At 46.0% G+C, this 20,797-nt stretch overlaps 2 protein-coding genes across 6 annotated transcripts in view; one reads left to right on the plus strand and one right to left on the minus strand.

Moving 5' to 3' along the window:
- LOC117610718 (beta-1,4-N-acetylgalactosaminyltransferase bre-4) overlaps positions 1–11,630 on the plus strand; it is a 28,334-nt gene extending 16,704 nt beyond the window's left edge. For both annotated transcript variants that reach the window (XM_034338431.2, XM_034338430.2), the window contains exons 2-7: positions 6,538–6,981; positions 8,887–9,161; positions 9,234–9,470; positions 9,557–9,740; positions 9,805–10,023; positions 10,107–11,630. In XM_034338431.2, coding sequence (XP_034194322.2) covers positions 6,827–6,981; positions 8,887–9,161; positions 9,234–9,470; positions 9,557–9,740; positions 9,805–10,023; positions 10,107–10,245 — 1,209 coding nt within the window. In that variant the 5' untranslated portion in view covers positions 6,538–6,826 and the 3' untranslated portion in view covers positions 10,246–11,630. The remainder of the gene's footprint in view (positions 1–6,537; positions 6,982–8,886; positions 9,162–9,233; positions 9,471–9,556; positions 9,741–9,804; positions 10,024–10,106) is intronic.
- Positions 11,462–18,626, minus strand: LOC117610714 (sperm flagellar protein 2-like). Of its 4 annotated transcripts, XM_034338417.2 has the most exons (7): positions 18,262–18,625; positions 17,355–18,037; positions 15,460–17,285; positions 13,767–15,398; positions 12,694–13,702; positions 12,397–12,636; positions 11,462–12,332 (listed from the first exon to the last, which is right to left on the minus strand). In XM_034338417.2, the coding sequence occupies exons 2-7, from the start codon at positions 17,988–17,990 to the stop codon at positions 12,066–12,068; spliced, it is 5,610 nt and encodes a 1,869-aa protein (XP_034194308.2). In that variant the 5' UTR covers positions 17,991–18,037; positions 18,262–18,625; the 3' UTR covers positions 11,462–12,065. The 4 variants fall into 4 exon arrangements, with proteins under 4 accessions (XP_034194308.2, XP_034194305.2, XP_034194306.2 ...); XM_034338414.2 differs by having other exon boundaries at positions 15,460–18,037; positions 18,262–18,626; XM_034338415.2 differs by having other exon boundaries at positions 15,460–18,142; positions 18,262–18,626.
- Between the last annotated feature and the right edge of the window lie 2,171 nt (positions 18,627–20,797).

Genomic DNA, 20,797 nt, shown 5'->3' on the forward strand with positions numbered 1-20,797 from the left:
GCAAAGCGTGAAATTGCGAAATGTCTCTCTTCCGAGTTTCGCGACGTCTCTCTTCCTAACTGGCTTATCCTTTATCTTCGTACAAATCATCCTTCGCGCAGCAACTTTTCTGTCTTTCTTACAGTCACAACGATGCAGAGTTCGTTGTCATTGAAAAGTAATTTAATCCTTTTAGTAGTGTAAGCGTGTTTACACGTCCACTGATCGAAACGGTGAATGCACAACATATACATATGTAGTACGTGTAGTTGCTGAATCGCATATTCCGAACGCTGAGTCTGCGATTCCAATTACCTTGATTCGTAGGCTCGAAAATTTGTCAATTCCAAATTGGACGATTCATTCATCGAAAGTATGAAACGATTACAGGTGAACCCGTTCGAATACTTTCACGGGTGTCTATAAATTTTATTTTCATTTTCATTGCCGACGAATTCTTCGTGTACCTAGGTGTATTGTGTTCCTCTTCGCAGCGAAGTTCGTCTCGGGAGCTATCTAGCTTATTCCGTTCGTTCCGATAAATTCGCGAATCGCGCGGTGAAATACGTCCTACCTCGTTCCTTTGCCTCGCATGCTTTCACGTTCACAGTGTCGCACGCTAAACTAGAAATTATGCTGTCCACAGTTCTAACAGAAAATTAATACGTTTGTTTCGATACGCCACGTATAAACTGGGCAAATTTGTAACTTGAAACTCGTCGTTTGTTATCTCGAAAATTGTCGCGGTTTTGAAAGACAGAAAGGAAAAACGAAACATTCAATTTGCAGATAATCAAAAGTGTTAGCAGTTTGAATGGAACGAGAGCAGGCCATTGGAAAATTCAATGAAATTTTCAAGCTCGAAACTCGAAACGATTTTTCCTGCTCCACTAAACGAAAACTTCTCGATTTCGTGAAAGTCTTCCTGTAACCCGCTCCTTTTCAAACCTCTTTTCGGAAAGTTCTTGAACTACATTCTTCTCTCCTCATGAATTTAAAGAGATCTCGACCGCATTTGGAAGACGCTATATAGAGCTGTACGTGTACGTGGTTGCCTCGTAGGCGAATCGAGCGAACTAATACCACGTTGGGAACGTTCCAAGCGAGACCTTTTTTTTCTTTCTTTCTTTTTCTTTTTTATTTTCTCTTCCTCTTTTATGCATACGCGAAATTTTTCCTCGCTCGAGAACATCATCAATTACACCAGCAGCAATTCTAATCCGAAATGAAGCATTTCGGTGCGACTCGTCGAACCTTTTAAAATTCTGTTTGCGAAAGTTTCGCAAGGTTTACGTGTTACGCTTAAGATCTCGTGGGCTGCAGTTACTGCTCGCATCGCGATATCTGCCACCTTGGTCTGCTGGTGGTTGCTGATGCAGAAACACTCGACAACTCCTCGAGCTTCTAGCTGGCTCGTATTCATTATTAGTTGACCGTAGAGCCGTAGAGTATGGAAACAGCCTGTTCCACTAACGGTATTCATAGCTACGGTGGCATTCAATTTTGATAGCTCTGCCACATCTCTGACTCGTATCTGGAGTAAGAATTTGGTTTTGTCATTTTTACAGCCTTTGCCGATGTTTAATTAAGCTAGGCAAGCTGCGATTGCTTAAGTTAGGAGGAAACCTGGATGTTTCTCTGTACTCTAGAACTCTCTACCGTTCCATCGGAATCAGTCACCTTGTAAAGTTTGCAGAGTTCACTGAGCTTCGTGCATCAAAGCATCCTCACCAACAGATACCGTAAATTACTTGGTCTATCGTAGCTCTCGCTTTGCGGGCTCCCTTAACTAACGGTCCAGCTGTCGACCCGAAGGAACCTTGCAATATTCATATATTCCAACACGTTCGTTTGCATCTTCTCAGAATTTTTCTCCAGCCTCCACACAAATTCCGTTAAATTCTTTCAAATTTCGAAGAAATCGAAAATTCAGGAGGTGAAAGAAAATATAGGAGAAGAGAAACAGAGAGTCTGTCGGAGTAAAAGACTAGTTGATGCTATGGTCGCCATGACGATGGTTATCGATCCTCTCATTTCGCAACCGCTGCATCCACCTTTCCTCTTTCTTCCCGTTTTCCTACTTTCTTCTCATTTGCTTCGTCTTTCATCTTAGCCGTCCCTCGATCGTTTTCTTACCGTAGGATACTTTTTCAATCGAACAGCGTTTTTCGCATACTCGGAAAATTTCATTTGCTAAAATGTTGATAACCGCTTTGAATCGACGCAAACGGTAAAAGCTTTCGCAATTATAGGAAAATTTTAATGAAATAGCGGGCAAACATCGTGTATCAAAGTTGCGCGCAATACGCCTTTCTGCCGTTTGTATTTGAAATTGGTAACAATTTCAAATACCGTGTGTGTCGAGAAAAGGTTTATCTTCGTTTCTTAAACATGTCAGCGTACAGTGATGCGCTGTTTAAAAAGAAATAGCTCTGGTATATTTTTGCATTTCGGATTTCCCGGCTTGCCGTTGCGCGATCCAGCTTATTTGTTTATACAAGCTCATGAATGATTCATTTCGTGCGATACGCAGCACACTTGCGAAACGTCTAGGAAGAAAAATGAAAGCAAATGTAAAACGTTGCTACAATTTCGCAAAAAGCTGTATTTGCAATTTTGCATACTTGAAAAATCGAAGCTCGTTAAGTCGTTTGTTTTTTGCCAAGATAGCAGCTATGTTGCGTTGCAAAGTTGTTCGTTTATCTTCGGATAAAGGAGATAAAAGTTTGCGGAAAGTTTACAATATTTAAAAAGGTGATCGTTTGTTTAACTTTTCAAATTGAAACTTCCAAATTACTAGCTTGCAGTATTAACGCGTTGACTGCCGTAGAGGTGTACAATGATTGGGATCCGAACTGAACGTAAATGCGATTAAATGCCACCCGGAGGAGTTAAGCTTCTTCGCGTTATCATCGATCCCTTTCCGATAACAAAAATTGGCCGTTGTTCGAAAAATGCTGTTCCCTTTCAACTATCATCGCTTTCCAAGCGACCGATAATCGGCCAAAAACCACAGTCGATTTCGCTCGGGGCAAGTTTTCCCATCAAAGATAAACGGAGCAAAGAATGGGTATTTTGCTGTAAAGAAAAACGGTCTTTGACCTAAGCTTCTTTAAAACAGTAGGTAAAAGGGTTAATTTCGAAGGGTTAATAACGAAGGAAATTATGGTGAGGATGGAAGAACGGCACAATATTTGCTATTTAGAGTTAAAAAGCGAAGAGGGTAAAAATGAATGGGGACGGGAAAGAGGCGGAACAGCCGGAACAGCCGGATGACAGAAAATACGGTGTTCGCGGAGAAGCAACCGCAATTTATTCATCCGGAGCTGGCGATGAGCGTGCTCCGCTACCTACATGCAGACGCAAACCAACATACCAGCTCGTTTAATCCCGTATCGTCGTTACCATGCCGCGTGTAAAGATACTAACGAGCTCCACCGGGACAAATACGAGTTCGTGAACCTTAAACAGGTTAAAAGGATATTCAAACTTGAACGATCTGTGAATTTGCCCATCCTACCCGCTTTCAGTTTCCATTCCGGTATCATTCACTTTGCCATCTTGAAAAACTTTCTGCCGATTCGGCAACGATCGACGGACCGGTCGGATGTTCTTCGAAACAGAACCCGAGAAAATGTACAAGAGGTTCGTATGCGAGCTTCAAAGCTTCCTTTCGAGGAGAACTCGGTTCTATCTCGAGCTCCCAAGCGCTAACCTCGTCTTTGTTGCTTCTGAAACGAAGTTACACTCCTCTGAATTTCAACATTTACAGTTTTTAATATGAATTGCTCTGCTTATTTAAACAAGTTGCACGAGGTAGAAATTGTACGAGGCAAAAGATAAATCCGTGACTCGTTTCCCCATGGGAAATTGATATTTTTTATTCAGCTTTACCGAAACGAAAGGGTTAATTAACCTTTCGCGTTTCACGATTTTTTACTCGACGTTAAAAATTTATTCTGTCCATTTACCGTTTCGGTTTAGGTTCAAGCTTGGAATCCAAAGTGTCGATTATAATTTTTCATAGCTCGTCATAGTCGAGTAACAGGAACAGACGCAGCTTGTAATCTCTGCGACAGCATTTCCCTTTCGTATCGATGAAAACGTGCACGTCCGCGAAACGCTTTGGAAAGGCGGTCCTTTGGAACCGCTTCAATCGAGATCCATCGATGAAAGAAATCTCGGGAAAAGATGGAAACCCTTAAAACGTCGCATCGATCGACGCTGTTTATCGAGTTATTGAGTTTAGCGAGCGGTCTGTTTCCAGTTATCGTCAGAGTCGATGAAGAACGTGGCTGCAACTCCGTTCGGTACAGATCGAGATTTAGGTCACGAAGAGACAAGCATATCGATGAAAATTTTCTCGGTGACTGAGCACCTTTTTTTTCCTTTCCTATTTGTCAAAACTTTTGACGCTTCTATATACTCGGAAGTAGAGGAATAAGATCGTAGGAACGATTTAACTAACGCGAATTCAATTAATTGAATTGAAATCTAAACCACGGCTTCCTTCAAAGAGGAAGCAATTAAATCTCTCGAGGATATCGCGACCACGTGAAATCCAATTTTCTTAATTAACGAGTAGTAGTTAGGATTAACGGAGTTGTGCCTCGAATAGGAAGTTTTTAATTGAAAAGCGTCGCAACAGTTTTCAAGTATTGTCTCGTGTCTGAGAGTCGTGACGGTGGCTTATTTGCGACCCGTTCGAGATAAATAGTCGCACGGGATGAAAGGTCGAGCCGTATAAAAGTCAGAAGATGAAGGCAGAGCTTTGAAAGACCTTGACTGATTTACCGCTTGTCGACAAGATGCTGGCAAACGAGCCGGAATTAAGGTTCCATTTCGAGCCCGAAATCGGGCCTTGCCTTCTCTTTTTCCTGCATTGCCACGTCTACAACAAACGGAGCAGCTGAGAGGAACGGACATAACGAAAATGACGCGAAACGCTCTCAAGAAACGTGTCATCCCTTTGCTTCATCTCCGACCGAGTCTGTCGCGTCTTTTTCCCCTTTGTTACCAACCTTTTTTTCTTCGCTTTGTTTTTGTCCGTACGCGTTTGAAATACAGCAGCGTAACTGATGTGTAAGAAGAACACGATATAACGTTCTATTGACGAGTTTTCTTGCTAAGGGTTCACGATATCCTCTTCTCTTTGAGTATTCCGCCCACGCGACGCAATCCGTGCACCGACGAGAAAATCGATACGCGACCACACGCTGGAAATTATTCAGCGTCACCGGGAAATTTCGAATACATACATTTTCCAAAAGAATTTCACGGTGACAAGACGATCGGTTGCTTAAAAACCGCCACCACAGTCTTCCGATATACATACAGCGGACGGATTCGTCTCGCGTATCTCTCCGTTACCCATGAATTTCGAATCGCTTTGATGTTTATGCAAACATTTTTTCCTCAGCTCTTGCAAGTATCGAATGTTTCGTCGCGTTGGATGAAATTGCCAAAATCACGATTACGTGATTTTATCAAATAAGGCGTAGATCGATTCCAATTTCATATTTTGAACGACTAGAGAAACGTTTCGTTATCACACTCTTTGCGTATTACATTCCTGCTGTAAAAACGCAGCGAATTCTGATAAGATCCGTATTACATAATTGGATGAGCGTAATCTAATTCAGTCGGCACGCGAACAGAAAGAGTCACGAGAATCCAGCGAACAAACGAAATGCTATGAAACAATTAGCCGATCGTCGCGGATACTTGACGTCACGATGTCGCGATAACCATCATAATTGTAGATTTTACAGTAAATTGCACGAGCCTGGATGCGTTCTACATATAGGTGTGCACGAGCACTCGTTCGTGTCGTTAATCACATCAATCGCTATCTGTTCTCTCCGCTCTATCCACTCTATCCGTTTATCGCTTTACCATCAATAGTATGGTATATGCTCGCGCTTCTACTTCTACTGAAAAAAGAAACAGCAAGATTCGATCTTGACAGAATAAGTGATAGTCACTGTTTACGCGCGTAAAGCATGAAAAAATAACGCGTGGGTCGAACGTAAATGTTCGGAATGAATTTCCTACTGATTACGCATTATCGTTAGTCGTCAGCGATTTCCGAAATTTCCATACCGCAAGTTAAAAAAGCGGATGCTCTATCTAATCTTTCCTCCGACCATCCGTTGTTACGTGGAATTCCGTATCTTTCACGGGATGCTTCCTTTTAAGTTCAACCCCGATGTTCCGTTCCACGATCCAAACGAGACCATGCTCTACGGCCGTCTGTTTAATCACCCTTGTTTTATCTTGTAAGGTTCTAATTATGCATACGACTCGAAGCTTTCCAAAAACGAGTTACGTAAACCGTGTCATTTTTCCCAACGTAGATATATTCGACGCTCGAGCAATTAACAAGCAAGACGAATTATCTTCTGTAACGCAAGTGTTAGTCTTGCTTAACGATCGATTATTCTACCGACGCGACGCGACGCGACGATCAGACTATGGTTCGCTGAGAAGCGAAGAGGAGAGAATAAAAGGCATGGTGCAAAGTGTACAAGAGACGAATTGGTTTTTTCTCTTTTTCAGGGTTGGAAAGGTGAGTGCAACGCTGCCAGCAGAAGGTAATGCGCCTGATGACCGGAAGTGAGAAGCCTCCGGCGGTGTTTTCTTTGTTCGTTGGTTGTCGGTGTTGCCGATCGACCGGTTGGAGGCACGTAACTCTCAGGGTCCCGGAAGAACAGAAGCGACAAGGGTAGAGGCGGAAAAGGGAAACGGGACCGGGACCGGGATCGGCAACGGCCTGCAGGGAGCGCCTCGTGCAGCACGGCGCTCTTCTAACGGCGATAGGAAGGAGTTATGGTGTCTCGCAAATGCGATGACTGCGGCCGCAGCCGTGGCACTGTGGCATCGTGCCCACTTTTACAAGGCGATCGTCTGCGTCGTCCTCGCCCTGATTGCCATTCAGTATTTACTTAGCGGCGTGATCGATCGCCGATCAATCGAAACCATTTTCACCATTAACGCTTCCAGGTACGTCTCTTCTACTGTGCCGCCAACTTGCTGAGTCTTTCATAAACTTGCCTGAAAATCGCTTAAATTTCACAACTGTCCAGCAGTTTCAAAGGAGATATCTCCCAACGAATTTAAGCTTTCGTTCACGGTCGAGTCGCGTCCTCCTCGATTTGCATGTTATAACCTTCATTCAACTTCGTCAAATTTTCATCGCTTAACGGACTTTTAGCTCGCGTCGCTTCAACCATCATAGCAGCATTTCAGAGACGGTTAATCGGTAAAATTAATATCGCCGCTTCAGCCTCTTAGATATCCGGGAAATCTTATTAGTTGACCGATAACAAAGCAAAGTGGCTAGTTAACGATGCAATTTGGTGGTTACTCGCGCATACATCGGTCGCTAGGAAACAATTTGCTAACTGCAATGGGAAACACACGACCGGTCGTTGACTCCGAATCTCCGTTCATTTTTACGGTAATTTCACCCGAATCTACTTAATCGAAGACATTTGAAAATGTGCATTCAAGAAGCGTAGGTGACGTCGTTACATCGTTAGCGATCCGTTTGCGAACAATCTAACATAGCTGTATTAGCTAATCCAACTATCCTAAAATAACGCGAAACTCTGGACGAATCTCCAGCAATTACGCGATGATTAAGGCGTAAAAGAAAAAGTTCTCTTGTTCGAGCTATGAAACATGGACGGTCCTTAGAGTGTAGAGAAAAGCAACTTGCGACCTTTTTGCAGCGTAAAATAAAAGGAAGAACAAGTTAAAAAGATAGAAAGCTTTCGTGTGACGTTCGTTTCTTCTTCGAGTTAAAATAATCGATCGGACTTTACGGAAGCCCCAAAGCATCCTCGACGGAAACGCTACAGTTGTAAATCATCGACCTGTAGAAACGTCTTCGTATTTCTTTCTATAAATCAAGCCTTTTGATGGATCGAAGGGCACTCGTGCATGGCACACCGGTCCATGCTGTTCGTCAAATCGATCGAAAGCAATTTCTATGCGAATATTGTGTTAAACTTCAACTACCTTAATTTGTTTAAAATTTATTTTTCAATTAACTGCAAACGAATTACATGTCCATGCCGGATCGTAAAGGATAAGATTAAAAAGTGAAATATTAACTGGAAGGAAGACGACTTACGCCGTAGATAACTCGTTTCAGATTTATGACATTCTATCCGTGCTGCGAATACCAATAAATTCTATCGGTTCAGAACCATTTTGTACGTAATATTCGTCCATTTATCTTCATTTAAACGTAAAAATTTTTTTTTTTTTTTTTCGACAACTTTTGGGATTCAATTAAAACCAACATTTTCAAAGAGAAAATTAGACAGCGAGTGTCGTTAATTCGAAATGGAAATTCTGTATTCGCAATCTCGTTGAAGTTACGATATTGAACGAGATTGAGCGAAATTACCGAAACGATTAAACGGTCGATCGGTTTGGCAATCGTAGTAGAACACCATTAGCGTGTAAGGTGGAGTCGGGTTGGAGATAGCGGTCGCAGAGCTCGAGTAATCTAGCCGCAGTTGGCTCGCTAATTGGCTTCGTGTGCACACAAAGCATCTAAACGCGATATTAATCGATGCTCGACATTCAATATCGATAGATAGGTATATTAATTTATGAAATTTTGATCGGGTAAGTTGCGAATCGCAAGCAGCCAGAAGATACGATCCCCGGATATATTTCCGAATGACCCGACTCTAACGTGTCTTTAATTAGAGTTTGCTCTAGCAACACCTTTACAACCGTGTGTGTGTGTATGTGTGTGTAACCGTAGAAGCTTCGCGCCAAAAGAAACGTAACCGAGAATAAATCCGATCGTACCGTTGCCAAAGATAGCCTTCGTTACAGTGGACAGTTTAGTTTTAGCTTAAATTTCGATCGATTTTTTGTTGTTGATAGATACGCGGATCGTACGTACAGGCATCATCCCCGAGGGCTGATCATTTACGGTCCCGTCACGGTCTCGAGCATACTCGGTCCAAGCAATGACACCGCCGCCACTCTTCTATGGGCTGGCAAGGCTAATTCCAACAACGTCTCAAAATTGGAAAGCAGTGTTTCCACTCGAAACGCGTATAATATCGTTGGAAACTTGCTGGAATCCTCGACCGCGAATGCGAATTCAACGAACGGCACCGCGGTACCACGATGCCCGCTTATTCCTCCAAATCTGGGTAGGTTTCCTCCCTATACGTTCCAACTGAGCCTGCTTTTAACGAAACTGGACTTGTCTGAATAATTTGCAGTTGGACCACTGGCGGTTAGTAAGTCGCCACCAGAAATGTCGGTGATGGAAAAAACGTTGACCGACGTGAAACCAGGCGGCAGAGGTTACCCAACCGATTGTTTCGCAAGATATCGCGTTGCTATTATCATTCCGTTTAGAGATCGACCGCAACATCTTCAGACGTTGCTTTACAACCTCCACCCGATGTTGCTACGTCAACAGATCGACTACCAAATATTTATAGTCGAACAAAAAGGTAAGTATCGGAATATTTGAGTTGTAGCGGCGGTAATGCCGGTTGCACTTTCGTCAACGAACGAAAATGTTTTATTCGTGTTTCAGGCAGCGAACCCTTTAATCGCGCGATGTTGATGAATGTAGGATACGTGGAAGCCTTGAAGGAACGGCCTTTCGACTGCTTCATTTTTCACGATGTTGACCTACTTCCGGAAGACGATAGAAATCTGTACACGTGTCCCGAGCAACCGAGACACATGTCGGTTGCAGTGGACAAGTTCAAATACAGGTATCAGGAAAAATTTCGCTACCCTTACGCGAACAGAAAGTTATCGTGGTCTCTTTCTGCGTAGGTTACCGTACGCCGATTTGTTCGGTGGCGTGTCAGCGATGTCACGCGAACACTTTCGTCTAGTGAACGGATTCAGCAACGTGTTCTGGGGTTGGGGTGGCGAGGACGACGACATGGCGAACCGTATCAAAGCGCACGGACTTCATATATCTCGGTATCCTGCTAACGTGGCGCGTTACAAGATGCTTACGCACAAGAAGGAAAAGGCTAATCCAAAGAGGTGAGCTGGCACAGAAATCTTAAACCATTTTCACGTGTCTTCCGATTGAGAGTGCTCTTCGATCGTGTCGTGGAACTTTTCAGGTACGAGTACCTAAAGACAGGAAAGAAGAGATTCACCACGGATGGACTGAGCAATCTGCAATACGAATTGGTAGACAAGCAAAAGCCAAAATTGTACACCTGGTTGCTGGTGAAGCTAACGCCTCCTCAGCCCAGCTGATGGCTATCCTGGATCGGATAACGACACGGAGAAGTCGATCATCCGATCGACACAGTTTCCGCTCCAAAAACCGAACGGTGGATCGATTCGTTTGCACGAACTACCATCATAGCGTAGCGATGCAATTAATTACGTTCCACCGACGCCCTTTCAAAACTATAACTTACACCTTTCCATCTAGGTTCTCGAACAAACGCGTAGAACGTCGGAAAAAAATGAAGAAAGCGTCGACGTTTTGAAAATATCGACGAATTGTTTCTCTGAAGATGATCGCGGACGGTAGCGATCGAGAGAAACGTTGTTACGTGATATATTTTTATTCCTTGTATTTTTTTATCGCAATGATAGGCTAGAGAGAGCAGATAGAACGTAGCGTACGAGCTGACGTGCCAAAGGTGAATGCGTGTGCGTGTACAGGCGCGTGAAAAATAAACGGAGCGGAGAAAAGGGGACCCTTTTCCTCTGTCCATCCACCACGATACGTGCACGTAGACGCGCGTACACGTACGTAAGTATGTACATATAATTGATAACAAGTTGGAGGTTTCCTCTCCATCGCGAATCTCCGCTTCGAACGTGTCCGAATCGGACAGGGATATCCTTTCGGTTTGTGGTTATTTCGTCGTGATAGAATCGAATCGAACTCGCAAATCATACTCGACGAGATAAAGCTTATTTTTGTAAGGCGTCTGTCTGGTTAATTGTGCGGTAAAAAGGTTTATTTCTGTAGCGAAGGGTTGCGCAATTGTTGTAGACGGTCGTGTATATACATATGTATGTACAACGGAAACGGTACTTAAGCGTGTAACGTGAACACTAATGTCGGAAGCCTGGGTATTCGAGAACACTTGTTGTTAGCATTTTATACGCATTTCCTTGAAACGTGACACATACGTGCACACACAGTTTGTACAACTGGCCAAAGGTATTCGCGCGAGCTCGCAAGTCGGTTCAACGCCTGACCCCCTCTCGCTTGTTAACGTTTCGCTAGTCCGTAGCGTCGAGGGGATCTATCCAGCTTTGAAAGTTACGAGACTGCATCTTCCAGCTCGAGCGCACTAGAATAATTTCCAAGCATCAAACGAACGAAAAGAAAAGATCTTCGATCGAGTCGAGACACGCAAACATATCATGACGTGGTCGCGTCGCGCCGCACCGCCTTCGATCGTTCGGAATCGATACTTAAATCGTTAAGGGTGAGAGAGTACGGGCTGTGAATAAATACAGATAGAAGCGTTCCTACCGATCAGAATTCTACGCACCGTCACTCCATAAAAGAATTCGCGACGATAGCGATACGCGAAGAGAAAAAGAAATCTATCGAGGCGGCGAAATCTATCACGCAAACGCAGCAATTTCGTTTACTCTAAGAATACACACACACACACTCTGTACCATATACTACGAATATCGAATAATCGATAATATCTTAGGCCATTAATGTAACGTAAGCGCGAGCGAGAAGTCTGGAGTAAAGTTGGATCTGTGACTGTGACTGTGACTGTTCCTCGGTATAGCCTTTAAGTTTAATTCGAATCTCGAGACGCGTCGTAAACACGTTTGCTTTGGGTAGATTCTATCGATTCTATCTTGATTAGTTATTTTCTTGATGCAACGAAGAAGCAAAACGGGGCGTATAGCAGTCGTAAACGTTCCATGGAAAAGAAAGTAAAACGCGTAGCGTGTTTCGTTCGATATCGAACGAAAAGTATGCGATAAAAGACATCTTCGCGATTTACCCAGAACGTTAGAATTTTTTCACAAGTTACACTGGTGATGTATCGAAACAATAAACTCTGTTAAAACTCGTACATCCTGTACTAGCCAATATTTTGCTCCCGGCTCTGCAAAATCTTTTGAACAATGTCCCCTATGTTCTTGATGGTAAAGTTGCTGACACTGTTCAACAGCCGCTGGATAAAATCATGATTCAACAATCGATGCGCCAACGCAACGTCCTTCTGTTCGTTCAGATATTCGTCTCTCATTTCCTTGAACACGATTGACAAACGATCCCGAAGGTTGCTACAATTTCCAGTAACTTCTGGTTGCAATACGTGCCAGGGCAACGTCGCAGCTAGTACCGTCTGAAAGCGAACGAATTACAGAGAGAAAGGGAATTTCCTGGAGAGCGAAGAAGAAAGCCCTTACGAGGCAAAGATCGAGAGACAACCAGTAAACGATCAATTCTTTGGAGAGACGTTTCTCAGTGAAAACCGCATCATCGGGGAACCACGTAGCTTCGTCCTCGAACTCAAAGTTGGCCGTATAGGCGATCGAGGCGACCGAGTCGCGGGATAGCGTAGTTGCATCCTCCACCTCTTCCGCTTCCTCCTCAAAGTCCAGCGCTGTCGCTCGATCCAACAACTGTTCAAGGATCTGTCTGGTCACCTGTAAGGATCGAGTTTTATTTCCTGCCGGTTAATCGTCTCGAATCGTTCAGATTACCTCAAGAGCCTCGCTGCGAGAGATTCTATGCCAAGAGAGACCGAGTCGCTTTCGTTCGTAAACTTCTTGAACGTATCTCTCGCCCTCTTCCATGTCGGTGCAGACTTTGTTTCCGAGCGCTAACGCGAGCGCTTTTCCGAAACCTTCCTTTGGATCCTCGTGCTTGCAGAAGACCAACAATAACGCGGTGTAATTGATCGTGTGTCGATCGACCGCGTACATTCGACACAGCAACTCTTTCGATAGCATCCGCCTGAGCGTTTCTTCCGGATTCGAGCGACGCGATTTCAAATCTGCGATCGAGCTCTTTTTTATTCCGAAAACCCCCGAATCGCCGTCCTCCAGACTCGAACGATAGAGCTCTTCTTCGTAGAGCTGTTCGACGATCGTATGGAAATCGTCGTGAAGAAGATCGTAAATCTCGGTGTCGACGACCGAACTATCGAGGAACCACAAAGACGTTCGGTAAAACTGAGCGCGAGTCACCGTTTCTCTTAAATCGGGATCCTGAGCTCGAAAACGTTCTCTAGCCATTAAGAGATCGTGGTGACTCGGCCAGGGAAGGTCCATCGCGTAAACGACGAATTCTCGCCAGTCTATGTGATCGACGGTGCCGAACAGGGAACGGACCACCTTGCAAACTTCGCTGGCTCGAAGCTGGTACCACCGGCAAGGTAGTAGCATCGATTCACCTTCCTCGCGTCCGTGACTCGCCAGATCTTGAAGGATGTAAACGAAAGCGCGTTCGGAAATGGTTCCATATGGCGCGACTCGTTTGAAGATCTCCATTAATCGAGCTAGATCGGCTATGCGAAACCGGGAACTCGATAACGTTTCCTTCAACGCGGATTTTCGTTTCTCCAGATCGACCTCCGTCACGAACACGTTCGAACGAACCACGAAATTGTCGTCCTCCAACAGTAACTCGTTCTCAATTATTCTACCCTCCTCGATCGCGAAACAGAATACGTTTCCCATTTCGTTTACGCTCCTGGTCTCTCGCCAATACCTGCGAACGCAAATACCAAAAAAGCAAGAATCGTCGAAAACAACTGTACACAGCTAACCCTAACCTGTCCACGATAACGTCGTAAATTTCGTGAAAGGTCCGCTGTAGCGAATCCAGGAGGAAAATGAAATCCATTCGAGCCACGGCGATTATGGAGTCGAGCTTCAAACGAACCCGGTTAATCTCGTAGGAAATCGCGTATCGCCATTCCAGCGCGAGCTCCTCGCCCCTCGAAACTGTCCTCGCGATTATCGAATCACCGGAATCGGTAAGAAGATCTTTGTCGAGCCTCAACGCCGCGAGACGTTCTTTTTTCACTAGCTCGCTAGCCGTCGATGACAACGCGTCGACGACGTTTCTCGCGTAACGAACGATCTCCATGATTCCTTGAAACGCGCAACAATCATCTGCCCCTCGAAATCGCTTGTTTCTGTCGATCAACGCGTCGTCGATCTGCCTTCGAAGTACCGCCAGATCGACAGCCGGCGGAACAACGTCCACCAGTTTTGTCTTCCTTCCGGATCGTTCTTTCTTTCGATCGGTGGTCCGTTGTTCCACCTCCGTTCCCGAAGACTCTTGAGCAGGTCGCTCCTCGAACCGCAACGGTTCTTCCGCTCCCGTTTCCACTTCTATTCTGTTGAAAATCACCTTCTGACCGACAGAGACTGGCAACGGTTTCTTCAGCATCCCTAAGTAGTAATCTTCTATCGAGAGTTTCGTGTCGACGAAACGATCCAGTTCAGCTTGAACAAGACCGACGAAAACGTTGTAGAGGATCGAGGCTTCGAGGACGGTCCAGTGGTCCGCGATCAGACGTCTTCGTTCCCCTTCCGCTTCCACTTTTCGCTTGTCGCAAATATCCCAGAGCGTCGCTTGAAAATCGGCCACGCGTCGATGCAACTCGCATTTCACGTCCACGTCGTGACGAGCGTCGGGATCAATGGAGTTGAAAGCTTTATGAAACTCGTTTAGCAGGTCCTGTTTATTGTCCGGTCGTCTTATAAAATCCTTCATGTTTCTGGTCACGAAATCTCTGTACGGAACGACGCTGGACACGTGAACGCTTTTCAGGTAGAGCATCTCTCTGACGTTCTCGACGTAAGCGTTCTCCAAGCATTCCCAGAGGTTGGCCAAACTTTCGAGGAGACCAGAGGGCAGTGGAAAGTCGATCCATTGCCAGTTCGGCTCGCCGGGTCTGGCCGGTCCTGGCTCGGCCGTCAGCCAGTCCGTACGAAAGTAATCGCGAACGGAATCTCGCGTTCCGATCGACAGCCGATCGACGTCGTCGATGTAGTCGATGTCCGGCTCGAGGTTCTCACCGTCGGGTAAAACGCGTCGAACCACGGGCGCTCTCGAACCACCGACCACCTGCTGCCCTGTGCCGGGATCCAATTCGTTTAGGACGTCGCCGAACAACTCGTCGGACGGCCTTCTTTGCAGAGGTTCACCGATCACCAATCTCGCTAACCTCTTCAGCGTATTCGCGTCCAAACTCGAGTAATAGAGCGCGTACGCGTTCTTTAAAGAAGCGTAAAACTTGTCGATCGAAGCCGCGTCTTTTCCCACCGTCTCGTACGAACGATCCGCTTGAAAACCCTTCGGTTTCTGCGCTATCCTAACGAACAACGTGACGAAGGTGGATCTCGTAGCGCTGGTGTCCCGGTTCGCGATCGGATCGGGCAACAGTCTCGATCGTCTGGAAAATTGAACGCGGAAAGGAACGCGGTGTTACTCGTGGAAGGGCATCGCGTATGTACCTGTTCAACGCAAACGGATCTTCCTGATCCTCGAAAACTATCCTCCGCGGCAGCGTTTCGATACCCTCGATATCCTCGATCGTAACGTCCTGAAAATCGAGCTCCTTTGGATCGGGAGGTGGAACGACACCCGTCACAGCGGTCTCCAGTCGACACATTTGCTCGTACGTGTTCGGATAATCGATCAGAGCCCAGCCTTTCGCGTCGGTCACGCTCTTCAGGTACTCGACGAGAGTCTTGGTCGCGAGTTCGTCGTCGATCGGCTCCCCCAACGTGAGAAACTCGTAGACCCATTTACCGATATACGCGGCATCGGTCAGCACTGGGTCCAGATCGTCGAACGGTATGTTTCGCGGAGTTTGCGTTTCCTTCTCCAACATTTTCGAATCTTTCTCGTTCTCTCGATCTCGGTCTCGGCCTCGAGCTCCCGTTCGCGTTCGGCCTCGCGTTCGCGCCGTCTTGCTCGATTTGGTCGTACTTTTCGTCTCCTTATCTTCGGTCACTCGCGAACCTTTTGCCTCTGAAATGGAGGAATTTTTGCTAGACGGAGGAGGGCACGGAGGTCGTTTCTTCCCCCTTAGTTTCCTCACCGCGTCGTTCGTCGCGGCGATCACCGTCGAGTCGACGTACTCTACGTTCGACATTTCCTCCTTGTACCTCTGCAAACAGTAATTGATCGCGTCCTCCATTCGCACCAAGCGTATCCCGCTTTTCTCCAGCAACAAACCGATCGATCGATGCAACTGAGAGTTGCCGATGCCAAGCAAAATCGCGGCGGTTTTGAATTTCGAGAGTAACAGTTGCGCACGATTCGGCGGACGAGGGTAAAGGGCATTCAATAGCCGATGCACCACGTAACCGAGTACCACTCGACCGAGTTCGAACGTTTCGCGCTCGTCCTCGCCGAGCATCGGGGTAAACTCGTTCCACGGCGAGTTCGTATCCAGATAGTCCTGTAAAAGGACCTGCCGTTGCGCCTCCGACCTCTCGAGTAACGCGCACCATCCCTTATCGTCAGCCATTAGCTCCGGCTCCGGCTCCGACTCTTCGTCTTCTTCCATTTCCTTCGAGAATTTCTCGTCGTAAATCGGTTGACACTTGAGAAACATGGTCTTCCATTCGCTGAGAAGCGACAGGGGCACGTTCCCGTCGTTTACTCGTCGGTACTCGCCAATGTTCAAAGCGACGCTGGTCAAATCTTGAAGAGCTAGTCGACAAAGCTTAAAATGTTTCTTCCGTATCTTTTCGATCTTTTCCTCGAGTAACCTCCGACGAAGCTCGCACATCCTCTCGCACTCGGTCTCCACGTCCTTTTGTTTCCTGCAAGCCAAGTCTTTCTCCAGTTCCAGCCTCGCTCGATGCTCGAGCTCGTTCGCTTTCAACGTCATGTTCTCGACGATCCTTTGATTCTCCGCCATCGCGTTCTTTTGATCCCGTACCTCGCACAACTTGCTTACCATCTGTTTCTCGTAACGGCATTGATCCGATGTTCGTCTCGCGATCGCCTCGTCGAACGATCGATCCTGCTTTTTTTCCATCCGTTCCCAAAGCTCGCATAGCAAGCTCCTTTGCATCTGGCACTTGAGAGCAGCGGTCATCTCCGCGCATTTCGTCCGACACTTTAACTGCTCCACGTACGCCTTAGCCGCTTCCGGCTCCTCGGTCAATTCCTCCAACATCTTTTCGAACCTCTCTTTCTCTTCCTCCAAGTATCGTTCCTCCTCTTCGAACTGTTCGAACCTCTTTGGCCGCACTCGGTGCATGCGAGCGAACCGATCCAATTCCTCGCTTTCCTCCATCTTACTTTCGTCCAATGACTTTTCTGTCTGCGAGCAAACAGATATTTGGCAAATAGGAAAGTAAACGGAAAAGAAGAAAAGGAGTAAGTAAAGTACCTTGGGAAAGCAATACTCGACAGGCTGCACGATCGAATACGGCTTCCAAGGCTGCTCTAGCTTCTCTCGTTTCCGACGTAGCTTTCGAAGCAGCAGAGGGATCTTGAAGCGTCCCATCTCGGTCTTGCCTTTCACCAGTTTCGAACAGAAAGGATGATCCGGGGGCTCGTAGGCAGAAGGGTCCTCCGACACGGTGGTCACCTCGAATTTCTTCGAGGTGGGCACAAATTTTTCTCTCTCCTTTTGCAGCGTGATAAAGTGCAACCTGTCCTTTCCCTCGAGGCACAGATAGAGCTTATAGAAGAGACGCAACGAGGTGGCACCCTTGCCGCAAGAAATCTCCGCGATGCTCTCGTCGTCGCAGTCGATGCCCAGGAAGCGTAGCCAAAACTTGAGGTGTTTCAGGTTCACTCTGCACAGAGCCGGATCCTGCGTATGCACGATCGTTTCCAATTGATCGCGATTTATTATGTCGTAGCTGTGCAACATTTGCGCCAGCAGCGTGCCGTCTCTGGTGTAATGCCCAAACATATCCGGCGTCAAATCGATCATCGCTCCCAGCCTCGCTTGGATCCAGCTTCTCAAAATTTCACCCATCGTTGACCTCTCGTTCATCCTTTGAATCGACCTATGCATCTTGTTTTGCTCCACCAACCAGACTCGAGAAACACATCTATTTCATTCTGTAACGCGAATTAATTACTCCCCGGTCCATTTCAAGCGCTAATGTCACTGCTTCCTACGTATGTATGTATGTACGTATGTACATATGCATAATACTTCAAAATCTATTCGAATAATAAAAATATTTCAAGGGAACATTTTAGAGAAAAAGTAAATCTACAAAATACACAGAATATTTGTTAAATATTAGGAAAGTAATATTTTGTTCAGTTAATATACTAACCTCTGGATGATTCTTCAGTACATACATACACCCTCCAGCGCGCTCGTGGTCATTCTAGGAAAAATGGCGGTATAAGCCACCCCATTGGATACGATGTAGGCATTATGCTTAATTCACAGGAAACGATACCGTATTCGAGAAATAACAACATTTATTCAAATTAATAGGTATTGTAGTATATAGTACGCCACCCTCGAGGGTGGCAAGAGGTGCGAAATGCATACTTTATCCGCCCCTGAGGGACGAGCGTGGGTGACCTCCGCTGTCACCCACACTTATTCTGTTACATCTGTGTGCCACTTGGGGTGTCAAAGAACCCGGCGACTCATTCAGCGTACCGATCTATCATTTTGGGGTGCCAAGGACCCCGGCGACTGATTCTGCGCACTAACGTATTATCTTCTTGGGGTGTCAAGGACCCCGGCGACTCATTCTGCGTACCGACCTATCCTCTTGGGGTGTCAGGGACCCCAGCGACTCACTCTGCGTAGCGATCTATCATTTTGGGGTATCAAGGACCCCGGCGACAATTTCTGCCCGTCGACATATCAGCTTGGGGTGCCAAGGACCCCGGCGATTCGTTCTGCGTACCGACCGATCGTCTTGGGGTATCAAGGACCCCGGCGACAGTTTCTGCGCGTCGACCTATCCTCTTGGGGTGTCAGGGACCCCGGCGACTCACTCCGCGTAGCGATCTATCATTTTGGGGTATCAAGGACCCCGGCGACAATTTCTGCCCGTCGACATATCAGCTTGGGGTGCCAAGGACCCCGGCGATTCGTTCTGCGTACCGACCGATCGTCTTGGGGTATCAAGGACCCCGGCGACAATTTCTGCCCGTCGACATATCAGCTTGGGGTGTCAAGGACCCCGGCGACTCGTTCTGCGTACCGACCGATCGTCTTGGGGTATCAAGGACCCCGGCGACAGTTTCTGCGCGTCGACCTATCAGCTTGGGGTGCCAAGGACCCCAGCGACTCATTCTGCGTACCGACCTATCATCTTGGGGTGCCTAGGACCCCGGCGACTCATTCTGCGTGCCGAGCTATCATCATGGGGTTCCAAGGACCCCGGCAACTCATTCTGCGTACCGACCTATCATCTTGGGGTACCGAGGATCCCGGTGACTCTTTCTGCGCACCAACGTAATATCTTCTTGGGGTGTCAGGGACCCCAGCGACTTTTTCTGTGCACCGATCTAATATTTTCAGACGTCCTTTTTAACAGGTTTTACTGTACTATTATTGTAAGATTACACATAAAACATTTTTCTGCCTTGTTTTCGAGCATGCGTACAACGTCTCAACGTCATTCACAGACATGTTTCCGCGTTATTAAAAGGAAGGATTTGCTGTATTTATCTTCTTAGCTTATTGAATAAACTCATTAGGAACATTAACGTGTTGATTCTATTACATCTGTGTGCCTCGTCTATTATTTTATCCTTTTATTTATTATTTTACCCCTATCCTCGGGCCTCGCGTGGACTACCCTCCCAAGTCATTTATTATTTTATCCCTCTTCATGAGCCTCGGCTCAACCTTCCCAGTTATATATTATTTTTTTGTCTTTAAGAGCCTCACGAGTCCCAACCCTTTATCCCATACATGTCTACATCCTTAACATCCCTGTATCCCTTATATCACTGCATTCCCTATATTCCTGCATCTCGTATATGCCGGCATTCCTTACATTTTTGCATCCCTTACACTCCTGAATTCTCCTTGCATCTCTTGTATCCTTTCAATCCTTATAATAAATATATTATAAATAATATACTTATGGCCCCTGGTTCGAGTAAAGGTAAGTAAAGGTAAGTAAAGGTAAGTAATGTCTCGTGAAAAATAATTTTAAATATAAATTTTTGCAAAATTTAATTCCTTTTTTTGCCACCAGAGGGCGCTGATTCGAGGTCGAAATTTTAGTTCACATTTTTGCCGCTAGAGGGCCAAAATCCCTGCCTGGTTTAGTTCCTTTTTCTAAAACCAGAGGGCGCTGATTCGAGGTCGAGATTTTAGTTCACATTTTTGCCGCTAGAGGGCCAAAATCTCTGCTTGATTTAGTTCCTTTTTCTAAAACCAGATGGCGCTGATTCGAGGTCGAGATTTTAGTTCACATTTTTGCCGCTAGAGGGCTAAAAATTGAAATTTCAAAAATTCAAAAATTCAAAAATTACTTACCTTTACTTACCTTTACTCGAACCAGTTTTTATAATATATTTGTTATAAGGGTTGCAGTGACATAAGGGATGTAAGGGATGCATAAATGTAAAGGATGGAGGAATATAAGGAATGCAGGGATATAAGGGGTGCAGGGATGTAAGGGATGTAAGGGAAGCAGGGATGTAAGGGGTGCAGGGATGTAAGGGATGTAAGGGAAGCAGAGATGTAAGGGATGGAGGGATGTAAGGGATGCAGGGATGTAAGGAATGCAGAGATGTAAAGGATGGAGGGATGTAAGGGATGCAGGGATGTAAGGAATGCAGAGATGTAAAGGATGCCGGGATGTAAGGAATGCAGGGATGTAAGGGATGGAG

The sequence above is a fragment of the Osmia lignaria genome, chromosome 3 (assembly GCF_051020975.1).
Source record: "Osmia lignaria lignaria isolate PbOS001 chromosome 3, iyOsmLign1, whole genome shotgun sequence".
Lineage (NCBI taxonomy): Eukaryota > Metazoa > Arthropoda > Insecta > Hymenoptera > Megachilidae > Osmia > Osmia lignaria.

Bases quoted from the DNA above. Each gene is read 5' to 3' on its own strand.
- LOC117610714 (XM_034338414.2), bottom strand. From the start codon at position 17,990: ATGCATAGGTCGATTCAAAGGATGAACGAGAGGTCAACGATGGGTGAA. The intron at 15,399-15,459 runs GTACATACGCGA...TCAATTTTCCAG, and splicing joins GATCCGTTTGCGTTGAACAG to ACGATCGAGACTGTTGCCCG. The intron at 12,333-12,396 runs GTAAGGGCTTTC...GTTCGCTTTCAG, and splicing joins TGTCTCTCGATCTTTGCCTC to ACGGTACTAGCTGCGACGTT.